This window comes from Oryx dammah, unplaced genomic scaffold, assembly GCF_014754425.2.
Source record: "Oryx dammah isolate SB20612 unplaced genomic scaffold, SCBI_Odam_1.1 HiC_scaffold_12, whole genome shotgun sequence".
NCBI lineage: Eukaryota > Metazoa > Chordata > Mammalia > Artiodactyla > Bovidae > Oryx > Oryx dammah.
The window spans coordinates 55,144,777-55,165,059 of NW_024070196.1; the positions used below are offsets into that span (position 1 = coordinate 55,144,777).

General features: G+C 43.0%; 1 protein-coding gene across 3 annotated transcripts in view; it reads right to left on the reverse strand.

The window, feature by feature from the left end:
- Positions 1-15,784, reverse strand: part of TMEM233 (transmembrane protein 233) — a 46,314-nt gene extending 30,530 nt beyond the window's left edge. For 2 of the 3 annotated variants that reach the window (XR_005722955.1, XM_040250792.1), the window contains exon 1: positions 15,508-15,784. Coding sequence is in view for 2 of the 3 variants with exons in the window: in XM_040250792.1 (XP_040106726.1) it covers positions 15,508-15,693 (186 nt within the window). In the remaining variant the exon portion in view is untranslated. The remainder of the gene's footprint in view (positions 1-15,507) is intronic. The other variant, XM_040250791.1, reaches the window with a different exon arrangement.
- Positions 15,785-20,283: the final 4,499 nt, after the last annotated feature.

Genomic DNA, 20,283 nt, shown 5'->3' on the forward strand with positions numbered 1-20,283 from the left:
CACCCTTGAGAAGCGGTGGCTGAGAATTTCCCAGGTCCTATGGCTCCTTCTCTGAGGGTGCCAAACACACTCAAGTGATGTTTCTTTGTGTTGACTTGAAGCTCTCCTCCCTCATCTTCTCCCAGCCTTTCTCTTTGAACTTCAGAGCTGACTGCCATGCATCTGGCTTCCTGCTGTGGAAGGCAGAGGTGAGGAACAGCCAGAATCAGAGGAGAAGGCTGGTGGCCCGGGCTGCCTCTGTCTCTGGCCTTGCAGATAATCTATTCGCCACATTCCTACCTCCTGTTTCCATTCTCATTGATAATGGATCTTAGACTTTGCCACAATCACACACAAATGTGGAAGAGATTTTTGGGGGCTTGTGGGATATCTGAGGGATGGAGCTGTCAGGGGAGTATAATCTCGTTTCTGTCTCATCACAACAAAAATCTGAAGCGATGGATGTTAAAGCCCTCGGCGCGTCACAGCTCTCAGACAGACCATGTTAATAGTTCTCAGACAGATCAGTTTTATTCAGAAAAAAAGGAAAATACATCCTCGAGGGTTGAGGGCATGCCAACCCAAAAGACATGGAGAGAGCGCGAGGGAGTGTGTGCGCGGGCGGGAGAGAGAGAGACCCCTGGCTCTTTGGCTCCTCTTTTTATATGTTTTTTTTCTCCCCCTAGGCCTGCCCTATGTAAACTGGGCTAGTCAGGAGTGCTGTTTGTTCCTACTGAGGTCCTCACTCCGGTCCTTGGACCTTCCTTTGATCTATTTTTTGCAGGCTTTTCCCTTCATTGTCTTTTAGCCACTGCCATTCTGGACTCCTGTTTCCTATTCTAACAACCTAACAGAGCCATCCTCTCTGGTGTCTGCTATTTCCTTCTCTTGATAGATCCTTACTGAAGAGACAGTGTGGAAAAATATTACAGATCACGTGTTCTTCAAAAGCATGAAAGACTCATCTCAGGAGCATCAGGTGCCCTCACTACATGGGTAAGAGAACAAACAGGTGGACTTAGCTATGGAAACCAGTATGGAGGTTCTCAAAAAAAATTAAAAACAGAACTACTACATGAGGGCTTTCCTGGTGGCTCAGTGGGGAAGAGTCCACCTGCTCATGCAGGAGACACGGGTTCTATCCCTGGTCCGGGAAGATCCCATATGCCTTGGAGCAGCTAAGCCCGTGTGCCACAACTATTGAGCCTATGCTCAAGAGCCGGGAAACTGCCGCTACTGAACCCATGCGCCACAGCTGCTGAAGCCTGTGCACCCTAGAGCCTGTGCTCCACAACAAGAGATGCTGCCACTATGAAAGCCTGCACACTGCAACCAGACAGTAGCCTCCGCTTGCCGCAAAGAGAAAAGCCCGTGCAGCAATGGAAATCCAGCACAGCTAAAAATGAATAAATAAAAGTATTTATCAAATACATGAATAAAAATGTTAAAACATTCTGTATCACCCTGGTAGCTCAGCTGGTAAAGAATTTGCCTACAATGCAGGAGACCCTGGTTCGACCCCTGGATTGGGAAGATCCCTTGGAGGAGGGCATGGCAACCCACTCCAGTGTTTTTGCCTGGAGAATCCCCATGGACAGCGGGGCCTGGTGGGCTACAGTCCATGGGGTAGCAGAGTCGGACACGACCGAGCAACTAAGCACAACACTGCACAGCATACTAGGAAAAAGAACTACTACCTGGTACAATAATTCCACTTGTGGGTATATATCCAAAGGGAATGAAAACAGAATCCTGAAGAGACATCTGCACTCTCATCTTTATAGCAGCGTTAGTCACAAAAGCTTCTCCAAAGGACTTCCCTGGTGGCTCAGACAGTAAAGCGTCAGTCTACAATGCGGGAGACCGGGGTTCAATCCCTGGGTTGGGAAGATCCCCTGGAGAAGGAAATGGCAATCCAGTCCAGTACTATTGCCTGGAAAATCCCATGGACAGAAGAGCCTGGTAGGCTACAGTCCAAAGAGTCAGACACCACTAAGCGACTTCACTTTCACTTTAGTCACAAAAGCCAAGACATGGAAGCAACCTAAGAGACCAGCAATTGATGAATGGGGAAGGAAGATGTGGTACATATACACATACAACGGAACACTATTCGGCTCCGAGAAAGAAGGAAATCCTGCCATTTGCAACAATACAGATGGATCTTGAGGGCATTATGCTAAGTGAGATAAGTCAAGCAAAGAAAGACAAATACTTCATGATATCACTTACATGTGGAATCTAAAAAGGCAAAGTCACAAAAACAGAGGGTAGAGTGGTGGTTACTAGGGGCTGGAGTTGAGGAACAGGGGAGACGTTAAGTGTACAAACTTGCAACTGGTAGACAACTAAGTCCTGGGGACCTAATCACAGCATAGAGATTATAGACAATATTGTAGTGTAAACATCAGACTCTAAATATCTAAGATTTAAGAGACCAGATCTTAATTATTCCCACCATGAGAAAAGAAAATTATGTGACATAATAGAGGTGTTAACTAATGCTACAATGGCATCACATTGCAATACAGAAATGTATCATATCAGAGTAATACACACTTCAAAGTTCCACAAAATTACACGCCAACTAGATCTCAAAAAAAATTTTTTTAAGTAGGCTTACATTAGTGGAGGCGAGCTTTTGCTTAGGTAAAAACCTAGTAAAACTCAGAACCAAAATAACTAAACTGCTGATATTTTCCAATCATTTCCTTTGGGCAGAAACTGTGCTAAGCTGTGATTTCTCTATCCTTAGAGATTTTCAAGACTAGAACACATCAGAATAAAAAAAATTTGTCTTACGTGAACAATGGAGTTGACAGTTTCAGCTTGATAAGAACAAATGATTTAGAAGTAGAACCACCTTTCAAGGTGGAAAAGAATTCACTTACTATCACACCTTCCCTCTTCTTGCTAAAGATTTGCAGTATCTTTAGGAAAATCCTTATTTCAGACTAGAAATAAGATCTAAACATTATAGAAAAATTGGAAACAGAGTAAAAACTTATTATAGTAAAATCTGAAGTTATAATAGCCAAAGGTTACCAAGATTTACCAGGTATCCTGCAAATATTAGGGCCTCCCTGGTGGCTCAAGATGGTCAAGACTCTGGGGAAGCAAAGCGGGAGGGGGTTCAGGATGGGGAACACATGTACACCTATGGCTGATCCGTGTCAGTGTATGGCAAAAACCACTACAATACTGTAAAGTAATTAGCCTCCAATTAAAATAAATTAAAAAAAAAAAAAAAGATGGTCAAGAATCTGCCTGCAATGCGGGAGACCTGGGTTGGGAAGATCCCCTGGAGAAGAGAGAGCAATCCATTTCAGTCTTCTTGCCTGGAGAATCCCATGGACAGAAGGGCCTGGCAGGCTACAGTCCATGAGGTCGCAAAGAGTTGGATACAACTGAGTAACTAAGCACAGAGAACGGATAGGGATAAACAATGTTGTGGTCGTTTCAGGTGAACAGCGAAGGGACACAGCCATACTATACATGTAGATGTGTGAACACTTTTAATTGATAAAGATAGCATAATCTTATTGTGTGTACTACTTTATAGTCTCCCCCACTTCATCTTTTACTTTCAACATTCCCCTGTATCATAAAAATTCTTCACAAACATGATTCTAATAAAATATTCTATGTTTTAAATGAATGTATTATAATTTACTTAGTCATACTCCTCTGTTGGAATCACTATTTATCTCCATCTTCAATTTTTCACATTTAAACCACAACAGTGACAAATATTAATTGAGCAATTACCCTGAGCCAGGCACCATGATTCATGTTTATTAACTCGCTTTATAATTCATTTCATCACTAATGCTCAGATGAACATCTAATATATAATGTTATGCCTCTCCATTTAATTTTTTAAAATTTTAATCTCTTGGTGAAGCTTTCTTTGTATAGGTCTTGCTTATTTCCTATGTTTATTTCTGGTATTTAACATTTTATTTGCTATTTGTGACTATGCCAGTATTTTGATCTACTGAGTCACCGATACTGAAATCCTAACTTTAGAATGTGTTTTCTTTTCTTTAAAACATCTATTCCCTCTTTCAAAACCAGCCTCATCTTCACTATCCTTTTATCTCTGGTACATATTTGGCCAATGCTAAGTAAGTAAGGTTTTCTCCCTTTCAGTCTCTCTGCCTCTCTGTTCCTCCCTCCCTCTTCTCTTTCACACACACATACATACACACTCATACCTGTGCAAACTTAACATCAATGCCTAAACATAATCTGAGATACTTAAATGTCCAGGTGTAACAATTCACTTTACACAGATCAATATTGTCTTAGATTCCAGACTCCTAGATATAATGTTCCATCAAAACAGTTTGATGGATATGGGCATTCAGTAAACATTTTTAGTAATAATGCTTGAGTTTTCAGAGGGCTCTGGAATTTGTTTTGATTTTGCTTGTTCCTAAGTTTCTTCGCCTAAAGGTAGTGCTGGGGATTCAAAGACTAGACTTTTAGATCATAAGGCATGTTTCCTCATCATCACCATTCATCCATTCAAGATGGTCTGTCATCTTCTTGGGCTTCTGGGCTGTTGCTCTTCATAAATATCTTCATGGACAAGTGAAGAATTGTCCTTTTGCCTATCACTAAAATAAAAGTAGAGAGAAATTCTGCCAGGCTTGATTGAGAGTATTATACAAATGCTTCTTATATGGATGGGGCAAGTCTATTCAAAGAAAAAGCTCTCAGGACATCAAAGCTGTGTTCCTATCAAAGGGCAAACCTAGCTATCTGATTTTAATGCTTCAAGAGGCCAGAATGTGAATTTTATGGTGGTGATGACCGTCATGTTTGACTTTTGTCCACTAGGGTCACCTTTTCAAGACTTGTTTCTTCATGGATAAGTGGAAATAATAGCTTTCTTGTGTATCTCCCTGGAATTTTGAGAAACACATACAATTGTATCCATGTGAAAATGCTTTGAGAAGTAAATACTTTTGGACAAATGTAATAATAATAATAATGGCAATACCACAGTGTCAAAATTATCTAGAACAAAGAACAAATGAAATTATCAGAAGAGGGAGGTAACTATAGAGGGTGTCCTTTAGTTCAGGGAATAGAACCCATGAGATAAGGGATAAAAGAAACAAGAGAGTCAAGTTTCTGAATTCCATTTGTAGGAAAAAAGATAATGAGGGAGGAAGACCATCAGCAAAAGTCTGGTTAGTGAGATCCATTACAAATATGTTGAGCACAATATAAAAAAATCAAAAAATGAGAACATCTAAATAGATATTTCTTTCATACAAATGGTGAAGAGGCACATGAAAAGTTGCTCAACATTGCTAATTACTGTAGAAATGCCAAATCAAAACTACAATGAGGTATAATCTCATACCACTCAGAATGGCCATCATCAAAAGGTCTACAAATAATAAATTCTGGAGAGTGTGGAGAAAAGGGAATGTTCTTACACTGTTGGTGGGAACGTAAACTGGTGCAACCACTATGGAGAAGAGTATGGAGGTTCCTTAAAAAATTAAAACTAGAACTACCATATGATCCAGCAACCACACTCCCGGGCATATATCTGGAAAAGATGAAAACTCTAATTCAAAAAGATACATGCATCTCAGTGTTCATAGCAGCACTACTTACAACAGCCAAGACATGGAAGAAACCTAAATGTCCATCAACAGATGAATGGGTAAAGATGTGGTGTGTGCACACGCACGTGCACACACACACACACACAGAAGTATAGATATAATGGAATAAAATATTACTGAGCCATAAAAAAGAATGAAATAGTGCCATCTGCAGCAGTATCGATGGACCTAGAGATGATCATACTGGTATCTGAAGTCAGAGAAAGACCGTTTATTACTTATGTGTAGGAGTTTTGAAAAATGATACAAGCGAACTTACATACAAAATAGAAAGAGACTCACAGACAGAAAACAAACTTACAGCTACAAAAGGGGAAAAAGAGGAAAATTGGGAATCTGGGTTTAACAGATGCACACTACTATATATAATACACAGAAGCACTATACAAAAAAGATCTTCATGACCCAGATAACCATGATGGTGTGACCACTCACCTAGAGCCAGACATCCTGAAATGTGAAGTTAAGTTAGCCTTAGGAAGCATCACTACAAAGCTAGTGGAGGTGATAGAATTTCAGTTGAGCTATTTCAAATCCTAAAAGATGATGTTGTGAAAGTGCTGCACTCAATATGTCAGCAAATTTGGAAAACTCAGCAGTGGCCACAGGACTAGAAAATGTTAGGTTTCATTCCAATCCCAAAGAAAGGCAATGCCAAAGAATGTTCAAATTACCACACAATTGTACTCATCTCACACACTAGCAAAGTAATGCTCCAAGCCAGACTTAAACAGTACGTGAACCGTGAACTTCCAGATGTTCAAGGTGGATTTAGAAATGGCAGAGGAACCAGAGATCAAATTGCCAACAACCGCTGGATCATCAAAAAAGCGAGAGAGTTCCAGAAAAACATCTATTTCTGCTTTACTGACTACGCCAAAGCCTTTGACTATGTGGATCACAACAAACTGTGGAAAACTCTGAAAGAGATGGGAATACCAGACCACCTGACCTGCCTCGTGAGAAACCTGTACGCAGGTCAAGAAGCAACAGTTAGAACTGGACATGGAACAACAGACTGCTTCCAAATCGGTAAAAGAGTACGTCAAGGCTGTATATTGTCACCCTGCTTATTTAACTTACATGCAGAGTACATCACACGAAATGCCATGCAGGAAGAAACACAAGCTGGAATCAAGACTGCCAGGAGAAATATCAATAACCTCAGATACACAGATGACACCCCTCTTATGGCAGAAAGTAAACAAGAACTAAAGAGCCTCTTGATGAAAGTGAAAGAGAGTGAAAAAGTTGGTTTAAAATACAACATTCAGAAAACTAAGATCGTGGCATCTGGTCCCATCAATTCATGGCAAATAGATGGGGAAACAATGGAAACAGTGACAGACGTTATTTCTTGGGTTCCAAAATCACTGCAGATGGTGACTGCAGCCATGAAATTAAAAGACTTGGTTGCTCCTTGCAAGAAAAGCTATGACCAACTTGGACAGCATATTAAAAAGCAGAGATATTACTTTGCCAACAAAGGTCCATCTAGTCAAGGCTATGGTTTCTCCAGTAGTCATGTATGGATGTGAGAGTTGGACTATAAAGAAAGCTGAGCGCCAAAGAATTGATGCTTTTCAACTGTGGTGTTGGAGAAGACTCTTGAGAGTCCCTTGGACTGCAAGGAGATCAAACCAGTCTATCCTAAAGGAGATCAACCCTGAACATTCATTGGAAGGACTGATGCTGAAGCTGAAACTCCAATACTTTAGCCACTTGATGCGAAGAACTGACTCACTGGAAAAGACCCTGATGCTGGGAAAGACTGAAGGCAGGAGAAGGGGACAACAGAGGAAGAGATGGTTGGATGGCATCACCAACTCGATGGACATGAGTTTGAGTAACCTCCGGGAGCTGGTGATGGACAGAGAGGCCTGGTGTGCTGCCGTCCATGGGGTTGTAAAGAGTCAGACACGACTGAGCAACTGAAGTGAACTATGTATAAACAAGATAAACAAAGACCTATTATATTGTACATGGAACTATATTCAGCATGTTGTAACAACCTATAATGGAAAAAAGTCTGAGAAAGAATATATACATATATACACAAACAGACATACACATATATATACACAAACATAAAACTGAATCACTTTGCTGTATACCTGAAACTTTATAAATCAATTATGCCAAAACCAATACAGAATTGTAAAGTAAAAATTAAAAATAAATAAATAAATTAATTAAAAAAAAATTATACCACAACAAAAAAAAAAATAAAAGGACAAGATCTGATCGGGAAAAAAACCCCAATTTTGCTGGGAAAAAGGTGGAGAGGTGGGTCTCTAGACAAGAACGTTAGTGAGGGAACACCATTCTTGTTCTATCAATAGTGGGTCAACTCATTAAAAGGAGAACCACTGTATCACCAAGAACAGTATTTTTGTGTTCTGTGGAACACAAAACATGTGTCCTTAAAATCAAAAGATGCTTGGCAACATGCTTAGTAAATGCACCATGCTACATTTTTCTGACCAAGAGCCACAAGAAACAGTGGTTGGTCAAAGGTTTCAGGAGACTCCCAAGGAAAGGAAATAGTACACTTTCGCTTAACTTAGTATCTGTGTTCTCAATCCACCCCTCCCACATGCCTTACTCCTTTTTAAAAAATAAACTTGTTAATACTGGGCAGAATCGATTGTTTGAAAAGCATGGTTTCAGAAAATCTGGTTTAATTCTTGAACTTGCAAAAATGGAAACTTCAGGTATATTCAGGTTCCTGCACTGAAAGCATCATATTTCTGGAAAAACAGCTTTGAATGGAAGAAAATCAGTTGAGAGCAGAAACCAATTTCCAAAGGTGGGTCCATTGGCCTGTGGTCTGGGGATGTTGGTGGGTGCCAGATGAGCCAGGAAAACTATCCTTGGGAAGCAAGCCTTGGCTAACTTCTCAGCAACCCTTGGCATTAGCCTGACTTTCCTGGATGTTTTTCAAAAAAGTTTTGGCAGAAATGCAGAACACAGAGGGGAAGGGAAGGCAATCCTCAGAGATAAAGGTAGGAACACATTTAGGCCTCTGGGGCCATTCACTCATTCATCCATCCATCCGTTAAATATACGTTACTTACTAACCACGTGCTCAGCACTGTGCTAAGTGCTGCAGCCAACAGTGCAGCTTCAAGAGGCTCATGGACACAAACTGGTGCAGAGAAGGAAAAGTACCCTGAGAGAAATCTACTCAAAGTGTAGGTTGAGGGGACACAGCTTAGGGTGGGGGCAAGAGGGTAATCAAGAAGGACTTTACAAAGGAGGCGGTTTTCCAGCTAAACTTTGAAAGAGGAGTGAAACCTGCATTTTAACAAGCACCTCAAGTGGTTAAATTTTGAAAAGCACTGTTCTAGGATATGAGACCTCCTACCTGGCCTTCTCTTGAGGACTATTTAAAGGTGTCCTCCAAAGTCACCATTAAAATTCATTATAAATCAGATGCAGTTTGCTTATAAATTCATGACAAACTGCATCTCAGCCATGGCACGTTTCGCCAACTTATTTAACAGCTGCTGTTTTGTTACCTGGGCAATGTTTAACAACTCTAGGAGGGACTTTTCTTTCTTTTTTATATTTTTAACAACAACAACAAAAACACCTTTACTATGTAAATTTTCAAGCATATTAAAAATCAACAGAACAATACAACAAATCTCCATGTTCCCATAAGCCAGCTTCAACAACCATCCATTAGTGGCCAATCTTGTTTTTATAGCTCCCATATTACGTTATGAGAAAGTCATTATAAAATTTTATCAGTAAATTAAAATGACATTCAAAATGTGTTTTCTTTTCTAGGAACACACAGATTAACATCTTGTTCCTCTAATAATCTAGGACTTATTAGATTGAAAGGATCTATTGAAAGGACCCCAATAGCAGTTTAAAATCTATATTCCCAAATTCCAAATGTCAGTGGCCACCCTCTGCCACATACTGGGGAAACTTATGAAAGCAGCCATCAAGGTAGGGGTTGCCTGGGCCATGTGCATATCTAAAATCTATGGGTATCTATAACAAAGCTGTCCAACAAAGCTAACATGCTTCAGGCAAGGTCTTTGTCATCTGAAACCATCTTAACATTCTTCAGAGCTTCAAGTGGAGGAATTCATAAGGAATAAGTCACAGGTGTCCATAATATTGATATTCTATTTCTTAGCTGACAATAATGTAGAAAGAGCCACAGAACGAAAAAATCAACTGAGGACCCAATGAACTATAATACTTAGTTTCAACTTATAAGTGATGGCAAGCATCCTGAGTAAGCTACTTGAACCAGGATCTGTTATTTCCAAACTCTGCCTTAATTACTGAAAACAAACAAACAAAACCCCCAAACCCCACACAAGTAATAGCTCTCCTCTGAACCTATGAAAATCCAGTTGAAACCCAGTTTCAATGGACAAGCCCTAGTGGAGCCTGGGTCAGATGGAAAGAATATCCAGTTTGGTCTTTCATTCTGTGGATATTTACTTTCTTTTTGACCACAGACTTTGTCTTATAGAGCAGGTGTGGTCAGGTTCTGGGCAGGGCTGTGGCTTACTGTGTCAGCCCATGACCAGATAACGGATTATGACGATGGCTTCAGATTGATCATCCATTATCAACTGCATCTTCTGCTGGTTTATGAAACCTGCTGCCTTGTTTTGAGGATTTCTCTTTGCCTTTTTTTTTGGTGTGTTGGAGCTGTTTCCTTGATCTGTTGTCTTTATGTTCCCTGATTTACTTCCTTGTATTAGGGGAGCACACCCTCCCATAGCTTTATAAGAAAAGGTATATGTCAGATTTCTTTTTGAGATCTTGAATGGCTGTAATTAATGTTTACCATTAGATCACAGCAGTTATTTATTCCAGTGACACATCTGTAAATGCTTGTCATTGCTTTTATTTTTTAATCAAATTCGCTAGTCTCAATAAAAATAGAAAAAGCTACTGGAAAAGGTAATGGCTTGTATCCCTGAAATATATGCATACATCATCTTTAATACTAAATTCTAGCTGGGTTTTAGATAATGCCATGAAATCATTTAAACTTTACTATTTAATTTCCACAATAGTACCTGACTTGGTACCCTCGCAAGCCTTGTTTTACAGGATTAAGAAATCAAGCCTCAGAAAGACTGAAACAGTTGCATGAGGTTACAGATGTAGCAAAAAGCACAAAAGGCTTTGAACCTCACTGTCTGGTACCTGGACAGATTCTGTGGGTGTGAGGAAGAAATTCTATTGAAAGAAGGTTTATAATTCACCTAATTAAAATTCACTAGCTATTATATATTCATACTTAGAGTGACCAAATTGGCTCACCTATGCAAAAGATTGTATCATATCATAAAAATGGAGACTTGGCATGGACTTGCTTTTGGTCTCTTGAACCAGGTAGCAAATTCCAGCTACAAAACTAATATTAATAGATGGAGATCTCAACCGAAATTTGCCAACACTCTCGCAAGTTTTTTCTTGCAGATCCAGGAAGGGAGAGACCTTGCTGATCTTATTTATCACTTGATAAAGGTAAAGGAGTATACCAATGCCTGGAGTGTTAGCTGCTCAGTTGTGTCCAACTCTTTGCAACCCCATGGACTGTAGCCTGCCAGGGTCCTCTGTCCATGGAATTCTGAATTCTCTAGTTAAGAATACTGGAGTGAGTAGCCATTCCTTTTCCAGGGGCTCTTCCTGACCCAGGGATTGAACCCACATCTCCTATATTGCAGGCAGATTCTTTACTTTCTGAGAAACCAGGAAAGCCCAGGAAGTGTGGAAGAGCCTGGCATTTAGTAACAGTGCTCAATATATATTTGTTGAATGAACAACCCATCTTTCTCCAGGGTAAAAGTCATATGGACAGTTTCCACATTCCATCTTTCATATGGAATAAACAGATAGCCTGGAATGGGCAGGAGTACAACGAATGAGACCTTAAAACCACTCTGGGCTCTACTTCTCAAGTCATGTACCCTATCTGTATGGAGGAGGGGTGCTCTTTTCAAATTCACATGTGTAATATGGGCTAGGAGTGATCCAGCCTGCAGGAAATTCACGAGATATATGTCCCTGAAACTGAGTATAGGTTAAGTGTACTTTTTTTTCCTTTTTTTTTTTTTTTTTTTGATGTGGACCATTTTTAAAATTTGCTACAACATTGCTTCTGTTTCATGTTTTGATTTTTTTGGCTCTGAGGCTCCCTGACCAGGGATGGAACCTGCACCCCCTACAGTGGAAGGTGAAACCACTGGGACCACCAGGGAAGTCCCTAAGTGCACTTTCAACAAATAGACTTTTAATACTTGGGGAAGCAAAGATTTCCATGTCCCTGCCTTTGGCAATGCTTGACCCACCAATATTCTGACACGACAAGCCATACTATACCAATTCTCTTCAGTGGTGAACTCCTCACAACCCCCAGTACTCCCTTAGTTCTGCCCGGGATGGTGGAAAGACCGCAGGTGCCAACAGCTTGAAGAACACTCTTCTCAAATGTGTATTTTTCAAAGAGGCTTTATGATTCCCTAGCACCTACTTCAACTTTGTAATTTGATAGAAGGCTTTTCAGACTTGATTTAATAAATAAAGATATTGATTGTTTTGAGATTCCTGGCTCTTTTTACAGTTCTGGGAATGAATTATATTGAGCTTTGTCAATATTTATGTCAGTTTGCATTATCTCCCTGTGTTTCTTGACTGGAGTGCTATTGATGTTTGGGGTGGGTCAGTTCTTCATTAGGAGGACAGTCTCCAGCATTGTAGGATATTAATATTCTTAGCCCTTCCCTCCCAAATGCATGTGGTGCCCCAAATCACTGATATACACAGATATTTCCCACATAGTTCCAAGCACCTCCAGAGGAATGGCACCACTATTTAGTGCCCCAACTGATCACAAATTACAGATGACTGAGATTTGAAAATAGCCAGGACTGAACATCACCAGATTCCCCAGGGAAAGCATACACCTGGCAGTTGGTCAGCCATTCTCCTCCCATGAACCCTTCTGCTGCTTCTTTATCCTTTAGAGTCTTTATTATGAAACCTGTCAAAATGAGTTCTGCACTGTTTCAAAGGGAAAATGCTTCCAGTACCTTAGAGGGAGCACCGTTTGGAGGGTGTAGGAAGCTTAGTTTGACGTTCTATTTGTTTTCATACATGACATATGATGTTTCCAGGCTCCAAATCTATCCATCTGTCTGACAGTTATTGCCTGTATCAAGTGCAACACTGGTAGCTTAACACACTTTTACTCTCTTTTATCCTTACATTTTTGCCACCTCTTAAAATGCTTTTTACATTCCCATTTTCTAGATGAAGAAGCCAACACTTTAAAAGGGTATACATAAAGCTGATCCACTTCGTTGTACAGTACAAACTAATATAACACTATAAAGCAATTATACTTCAGCAAAAAAAAAAAAAAAAAAAAAGGTATGAAATTCAGCCAGTCAACTTTCTGATTCCAATATCTATTTTCTGACAACAGGATGGTCTCTTGCTGTAAATCTAGTGAGAAAAAGTCTTGCGGGAGGGAATGGAGATAGGAGGGCCAGAAAAAGGTTTCTATTCAAAGCACATAGAAGTCTAATCCCCCAGGACACACCAAGTGGCATCATTAGCATCCAACCTGTCACCACCAGCTGGAGTTCCAGCTCATCTCAGATGAATGTGGGATGGGGGGAAGGGGGAGCCTCTGCAGGCACTTTTCTACTTGGCACTGGGAAAGGAGTAAATTGGCTGTTGATTCATTAATAAACCAGGATAGCGTGTGGGCACCGACACCAGTCAGTTCTCTGCTACTGCCTAGAGAATTTGGCTGCTACAATCTCCCCTTCCTGCTTTGCTGCAAAGAACCATCCAGGACCGGATATCTCAGGAGAGGAAGGAAGAGAGGAAACTGACTGGTTGGTCCTAAGGAAACTGATATGGTGGTTCCGGGGTTCCAGCATGGGATAAAGCAGCAGAAGGAGAACAGACATTGTGACCCATTAACACCATTCATACATTCATTCATTCATTCATTCACTTCATAATATTTATTGGGCATCTACCACCAGCCAGATTTTCTTCTAGGTGAAGCTACACCAACAAAAAAACAGACAACAAACAAATACCCCCGCCCTCATTGAGCTTATATTCTAATGAGGGGACACAGACAATAAGCATATCAATACATGGAATAATATATTACACAGAAACAAGTACTCTGAGCAAAAAATTACAGGGAGGGGAGAACAGAGCTTGTGAGTGTGTGTGTGGGGGGTAGGGAGGTTGATTTTAAAACAGTGATCAGAGAAGCTCTCAGCAAGTGACATATGAATAAAGATCTAAAAGCACCACCATGCTGGGCCCTGTGCCAAGAGGTTCCCACTTTATCTCATTAATACAACAACCCTGAGAAATATCGCTGTGGTTATCCCCACTTCACAGACAAAGAGGCTGAGGTGGAGAGAGATGCAGTGATTTCTGGAGATCATTAGGACTTGAACTCAGGCAGTCTGAAGTTCAGCGGCTGAACGCTTGAATGTTGGTGCAGACAGCCTGCAAACGGGGTATGAGAGAGGGCAAGCTGTGACTGCAAATGAGGCCTCTGTGTGCACCCAGGAAGCCAGCACAGTGCCAGGCATGGGCAACTGTGGGCGGACTTGCAGAGGGGAAGCGGGTAGAGGCTCTTGATCTTTACGGAGTTTACTGGGACTCTCCTGGTCTGCGGCTGTGGAGCTGGGTCTGGCGAGGCGGGTGGGTGGGGGAGGGAGCTCGCTGCAGGGTTGTCCTGGGCCAGCTGCCCCAGTCAATAAGGTTAGGACCTCGCCAGAGCTCCTCACCCCCCTGGGTTCTCACAGAGCTCCTACCTGGGCAGCTGAAGACGGTAGTGGAAGTGAGCTCAGGAAGTAGCACCAGCTGCTTCTACTACAGAGAGAGCCACAGAGTTGGCAGAGGTCAGCACAAAGGGCGAGCTGCACGGAGTGCAGGAGTTCCCCAGTGCATTCCCAGGTCTGGAGGGGCGCCCGGGAGTCTTTGGGGGATGGCAGGAGAGGCTCAGAGAGCCGCAAAGAGTCTGACACGACTGAGAGACTGAACTAAAGAGAGGTGCAGATAGGGTCCCTGTGCAGCAAGTGAGAGATGAACAACTACGTGCTGGGGTAAGAGAGGACAGAGCGGCACAGGGTGCACGGAAGAAATGCCTGGAGAGGGAGCAAGCTCACTGGAATAAAGGGACCAAGAGGTGCGGAAGAGAGTGAGGAAGGGTCAGCTGGCGGAGGAAGAAGCGCAAAGGAACTGGTGTCCCAGAGAGGGCGCGCTCAAATGTGGGACCAGGGGTCTAGAAGACATTGGGAAGCGCTTAGGGACCCTCAGAGAGTGGCCCAGGTGGCGCCCCAGGCGCAGCAAAGACAAGAGTATGTGCTAAAAAATAGAGACGGTGCTGCCTCTTGAGACCCGGGGCAAGGGATAAGCAAGGAGGGCGCAGAGTCTGCACGCTCAGAGAACGGGAGCGCTGTTGCTGTTAGAGTGGTGTGCTTTGAGGCTCCAGAAAAAAAAGGTTGAGAAGTGGATGGGTGCCCAAGAATGTCGGAGGAGGCGGAAGGGAAAACGGAAAGTCCAAGGAAGAACTTGCTTGGTTTGGAGAGAAGGCACAGCACTGCTAGAAGTGGAAAGCCGCCCGGGGGAGGCTTGTTCAGGGTTCTGAGCGCCACCGGGAGCACAAAGGAGGCGCTGATGGTTGGAGGGAGAGTGTGGAGAGGCTGAGAAAGGTGAGCAGAGGGTAGAAAAGCCCCGGTGCCCCAGGCAGTGAGGAAGAGAGCGGTGAAAAGCGGAGAGTGTGAGGAGTCCCCACGAGGGGGTCCTGCCGCTAGGGTCTTCTGTGCCTGGCTGCTGCGGGTCCTAATTTACTCACCATGATGGAGAAGACTAAAGCCACGATGTTGATGGGGTACGCGGGGCAAAAACAGGCGACGATGGCAAGCCACAAGTAGTTTTGGGGCTTGGGCACGTCCTCCTCGGTCTTGTCATCGTCGGTGTTGGCCTCGGGACTGCTGTCCAAAGCCCTCTTGAAGTCCGAGCTGGGAGCGTACTGAGACATGGGCGAGGTCGGCGGTGCGGGGAGGCGCAAGAGCGCACAGTCGGTGTGGTCTGGGGCTTTGGCCGCAGGCTCCTGGCGAGTCGCTGAAAAGCCAGTGGCGCAGGACTCCAGGGAAACGTAATCTCACCCCTTCTGCGACTTCCACTTGCACCTGCCTGGGCTCAGGGACCCGAGCCAAGAGCCTCCGGCACTGGAGGGAGGGAGCGAGTGAGGGCTTCGGGTAGGCACCGGGGGAGGAGAGAGGGAGCCAGCCAGGGAAAGAGGGGAAAGGCACCCCTTGAGGATACACTCGGGGGCCAACAAGCAGACACAAAGACTTACAGGTTAGGAGTCTTACAGGGAAGGGAAAGGGAAGACCCTTTACATGGCAGACTAACTGACCTAAGGCTGAAGATGACCAGCTCCTCTTTTAAAGCAGTTGAATATGAGTTCATTCAGCATCACAGGAGGTGACCCAACTCTATCCAGTTGAGCACCCAGCCCTACCCAGGAGGTAGCAGACTTACTACTTCCTCTTGACTTTAATGATTTGCTTTCCCTGCTCTATGATCCTTCTTCTAAGAGTTTGAACACTGAGCCTCACTGATTTATCTTCCCCAACAGATAGGCAGGGAGCAAGGTGCTCAGTTTGGGGCACCTAACATCACTGAGGGGGCCTCTGGAGACTGGTGTGTCAACAGGCAGCGGGCACCAACCAGGCAGGGCCTATCCTGGTACCCTCTACTTACTCCCAAGTGTGCCGTCAAGGAGTCCTTCTCCTCTCCACTTTTCCACTTGGAGGAGAGAGAAGCAGGTAGATCTAACTTGTGCAAACACAAGTGGTTACCTGGGATGGAAAGGAGAGAGAGGGATCCACTTTGGGAACTGGAGTGAGGGTAGCTGAGATAGATCAGCAGTCTGAGCAATTCATGAAAGATGGTATGGACCAGAACTGGGGTTCCAAACCAGATGCAGTGGGGAAATCATCATCTCTGAGTTGAATGACCTCAGAAAAATTCCCTCACCTTGCTGACCGCCAATGTTTTCGTCCAAAAGAAATAATGATGATAGTGGAATAATGAGAGTCCCTGCCTCATCACAGATATTGTTAAAGACTATGAGACTGCATGTCAAGTCAGGAGATTCTAAGTGTTCAATAAATTTTACCTATTATTAGGATATTTCCCCCAAATATAGTTATTATAGGGCTTTTCAGGTGGTGCTAGTGGTAAAGAACCCACCTGCCAATGCAGGAGACACAGGTTCAATCCCTGGGTTGGGAAGACCCCCTGGAGGAGGAAATGGCAACCCACTCCAGTATTCTTGCCTGGAGAATCCCATGGACAGAGGAGCCTGGTGGGCTACAGTTCATGGGGTCTCAAAGACATGACTGAAGCGACTGAGCACAGACAGGTTTAGTATCGCAAACCCAGTATCTCTTGCTGTAAACAATTCATGAAAAATTCAACTAGTCTGAGTTGGCAGGACCACAAAGAAATGCAAATAATTTTAGTGTGCACAGTCTCAAAAGCAGTTGCTCACATTATCACATGGAAAAATGAGATGAGGAAGCAGTATGCATTCACCGTCTCAGAACATGAACTCATTGATGGTCTCAGATGCTCTCATTCATTGCGTGGCCCTCTCTGATTTGAATATCTACCTCCCTCACTGGATGGCAGTGAGAGAGGGAACTGCCTTGCTCATCTTTGTGTCAACACTTGGCACATATCTATATTTTGTAATAAAGATGTGCTTAGCATAGCTTTCTGGGTGAACATATGAAGATCACACATCACTTACATGGGGAATCTTAAGAAAAAAATGATACAAATGAACTTATTTACAAAACAGAAACAGATTCACAGACATAGAAAACAAACTTATATGGTTCCCAAAGGGGATAGCGGGAGATCCCATTGCTGGGGGAGAGATAAATTAGGAGTTTGGGATTAACATATACAAACTACTATATATAAAACAGATAAATGTAACAAAAGCCTACTGTATAAGCACAGGGAACTATATTCAATATCACATTAACTTATAATGGATACTGAAAAGGAGTATCTATATCTATCTGATTCACTTTGCTGTATACCTGAAACAACACTGTAAATTAACTATACTACAATTTTTTAAAAAAGGGAAAATACCACAGTATCTTTCCCACCATGTCTTCTCCCCCATTTTGGATGGTTAATCAAGTAGGAATAAGCCAGAGAATTAGAGTCACCTACTGAGTTCTCAACCAAACCTTTGCCTGGAATGCTTTTCCTTGAGACTGTCACATGGGTGCTCCTCCTTATTTCTTATCTGTCAACTGAAATGTCACTTCCTCAAAGAGACAGAGTTTCTCTTTACATTCATCTAGTGTAGGCCCCCATAATTATTATATATTAGATTTTTTTTTTTGCGGGGGGGGGGTGACATTTATCACTGCTGCTGCTGCTGCTGCTAAGTCACTTCAGTCGTGTCCGACTCTGTGTGACCCCATGACGGCAGCCCACCAGGCCTCCCTGTCCCTGGGATTCTCCAGGCAAGAACACTGGAGTGGGTTGCCATTTCCTTCTCTAATGCATGAAAGTAAAAAGTGAAAGTGAAGTCGCTCAGTCCTGTCCGACTCTTTGCGACCCCATGGACTGCAGCCTACCAGGCTCCTCCGTCCATGGATTTTCCAGGCAAGAGTACTGGAGTGGGGTGCCATTGCCTTCTCCTACTGTAATTTATTTGTGTACTTACTTGCTGTCTACTCTTTCTTGAGACTATAAGCTCTGTAACCTGTTCAGGGCTGTATCTCCAGAACTTAGAATTGTCCTGGCACATACTAGGGATGCAAGAAATAGTTCTTGAATGAATGGATCAGAATTACCTATGAGTGTTGAAAAATGATTTCCAGATCTTGATCAAGATCTACTTGAATTAGAATTTCTCAGAGTGGTACCCCAGAAATCTATATTTAGAATGCCTGGGAAATCTGTATTTTTAGAACAATCCCAAGTAATTTTGATGGAACTGAACATTTTCTCAAATCCCAATACCATCTCTAGCTCTCAGGATGTAGGCCTGGATCTTTCTTTTTTAGGTCCCCTCTGGTGCCTCATATTCAGCCTATCAAAGATTAAAGTGTCCTCCCTAAGAACCTACGTCTCAAGGCTTGGTCTGTGGCTAATGGGTCCCGCCCATTTCTCTAACCTCCTCTGTAGTCAATCTTCTCCTCATTGCCCAGTTACACAGGACTTTCCCCCCCCTCTTCTCAAGGAGTACATCTAGCCTTTTTCTAACCCAAGGTCTTCGACTTGATCCTCCTGCCAGGAATGCGTCCCTTCCTCCCTTTCATCTGTTGGCTCCTTTTCATTTTCAGGACCCATCACCCATTATCTTCTGAAAGAGTCCTTCCCTGACCGTCTTACCTAAATCATGTTTCCACAGCTTCCATGTCCACCAACAGATGAATGGATTAAAAAGATGCAGTGCATATATACAATGGAAAATTACTCAGCCATGGAAATGAATGAGCTTGGATCATTCATAGTGATGTGGATGGACCGAGGGTCTCTCATAGAGTGAAGTCAGAAAAACAAATATCATATATTAATGCATATATGTGGAATATAGAAATGGTACAGATGGACCTATTTACAAGGCAGGAACAGAGACGCAGGCACACAGAATGGACACGTGAACACGGGGAGGGTGGGCAGGAGGGTAGGACAGACTGGGAGAGGAGCACCGACATCCATACCCGACCATGTGCAGAGCGGCTAGCTAGAGGGCAGCTGCTGTAGCACAGTGAGCTCAGTCAGGTGCCCTGTGATGACCTAGAGGGGTGGAACGGGTGTGCATAGGAGGGAGGCTCAAGAGGGAGGGGATATATGTATACATGTAGCTGATCCACTTTGTTCAACAGCAGAAACTAACACAACATCGTAAAGCAATTATACTTCATTAATAAAACAGCAACAATAACAAAAAATAAAGCAGACTTCCACAGTCTTATTCACCATCCTATTACCCTGTTTATTTCCTTCATCACAGGTATCACAACCAGAGACTGTCTTATTTGTCTGCTATTTATTGTGTTTCCCCCAGTAGAAGGCAAACTCACAAGAGCAGAGATTTTTTTTCTTTTTTCATTTGGTTCACTGTGGTGTCTCCTAGGCCTTGCTCCTGGCCCTAAGTAGGTGCTCGACAGATACTCACTCAACAAACTGTGCATGCGGTCATCCACATTAGGAACTTGAAAGCATAATTCTTTTCTTTCCTTCAGCCTCTACACGAACAATTCATCATACCCTACTGGCTCCATCTCAAACACAACTCTTCACCCCATCCTCTTTTTCCATCCCCATGGCCACTGTTCCAGTTACAGCTCTTATCAACAATGAAAAAGCTCCAGTGGGGGCTGTATGAGCTGTATTTGTGAAGTGAGGCTGGTGAATTTAGTGGGTGTGACGAAGCCCCTGCTGCAGTTCATGGGGTTGCAAATAGTCGGACTCGACTTAGCGACTGAATAACAAAGCCCAAGGATCGGGCACCACATGGAATTTTGCTGCTTCAAGGTCATGAACTGCACCATCCACTCCAACCCACTTGTGTCATCCTGGAAAA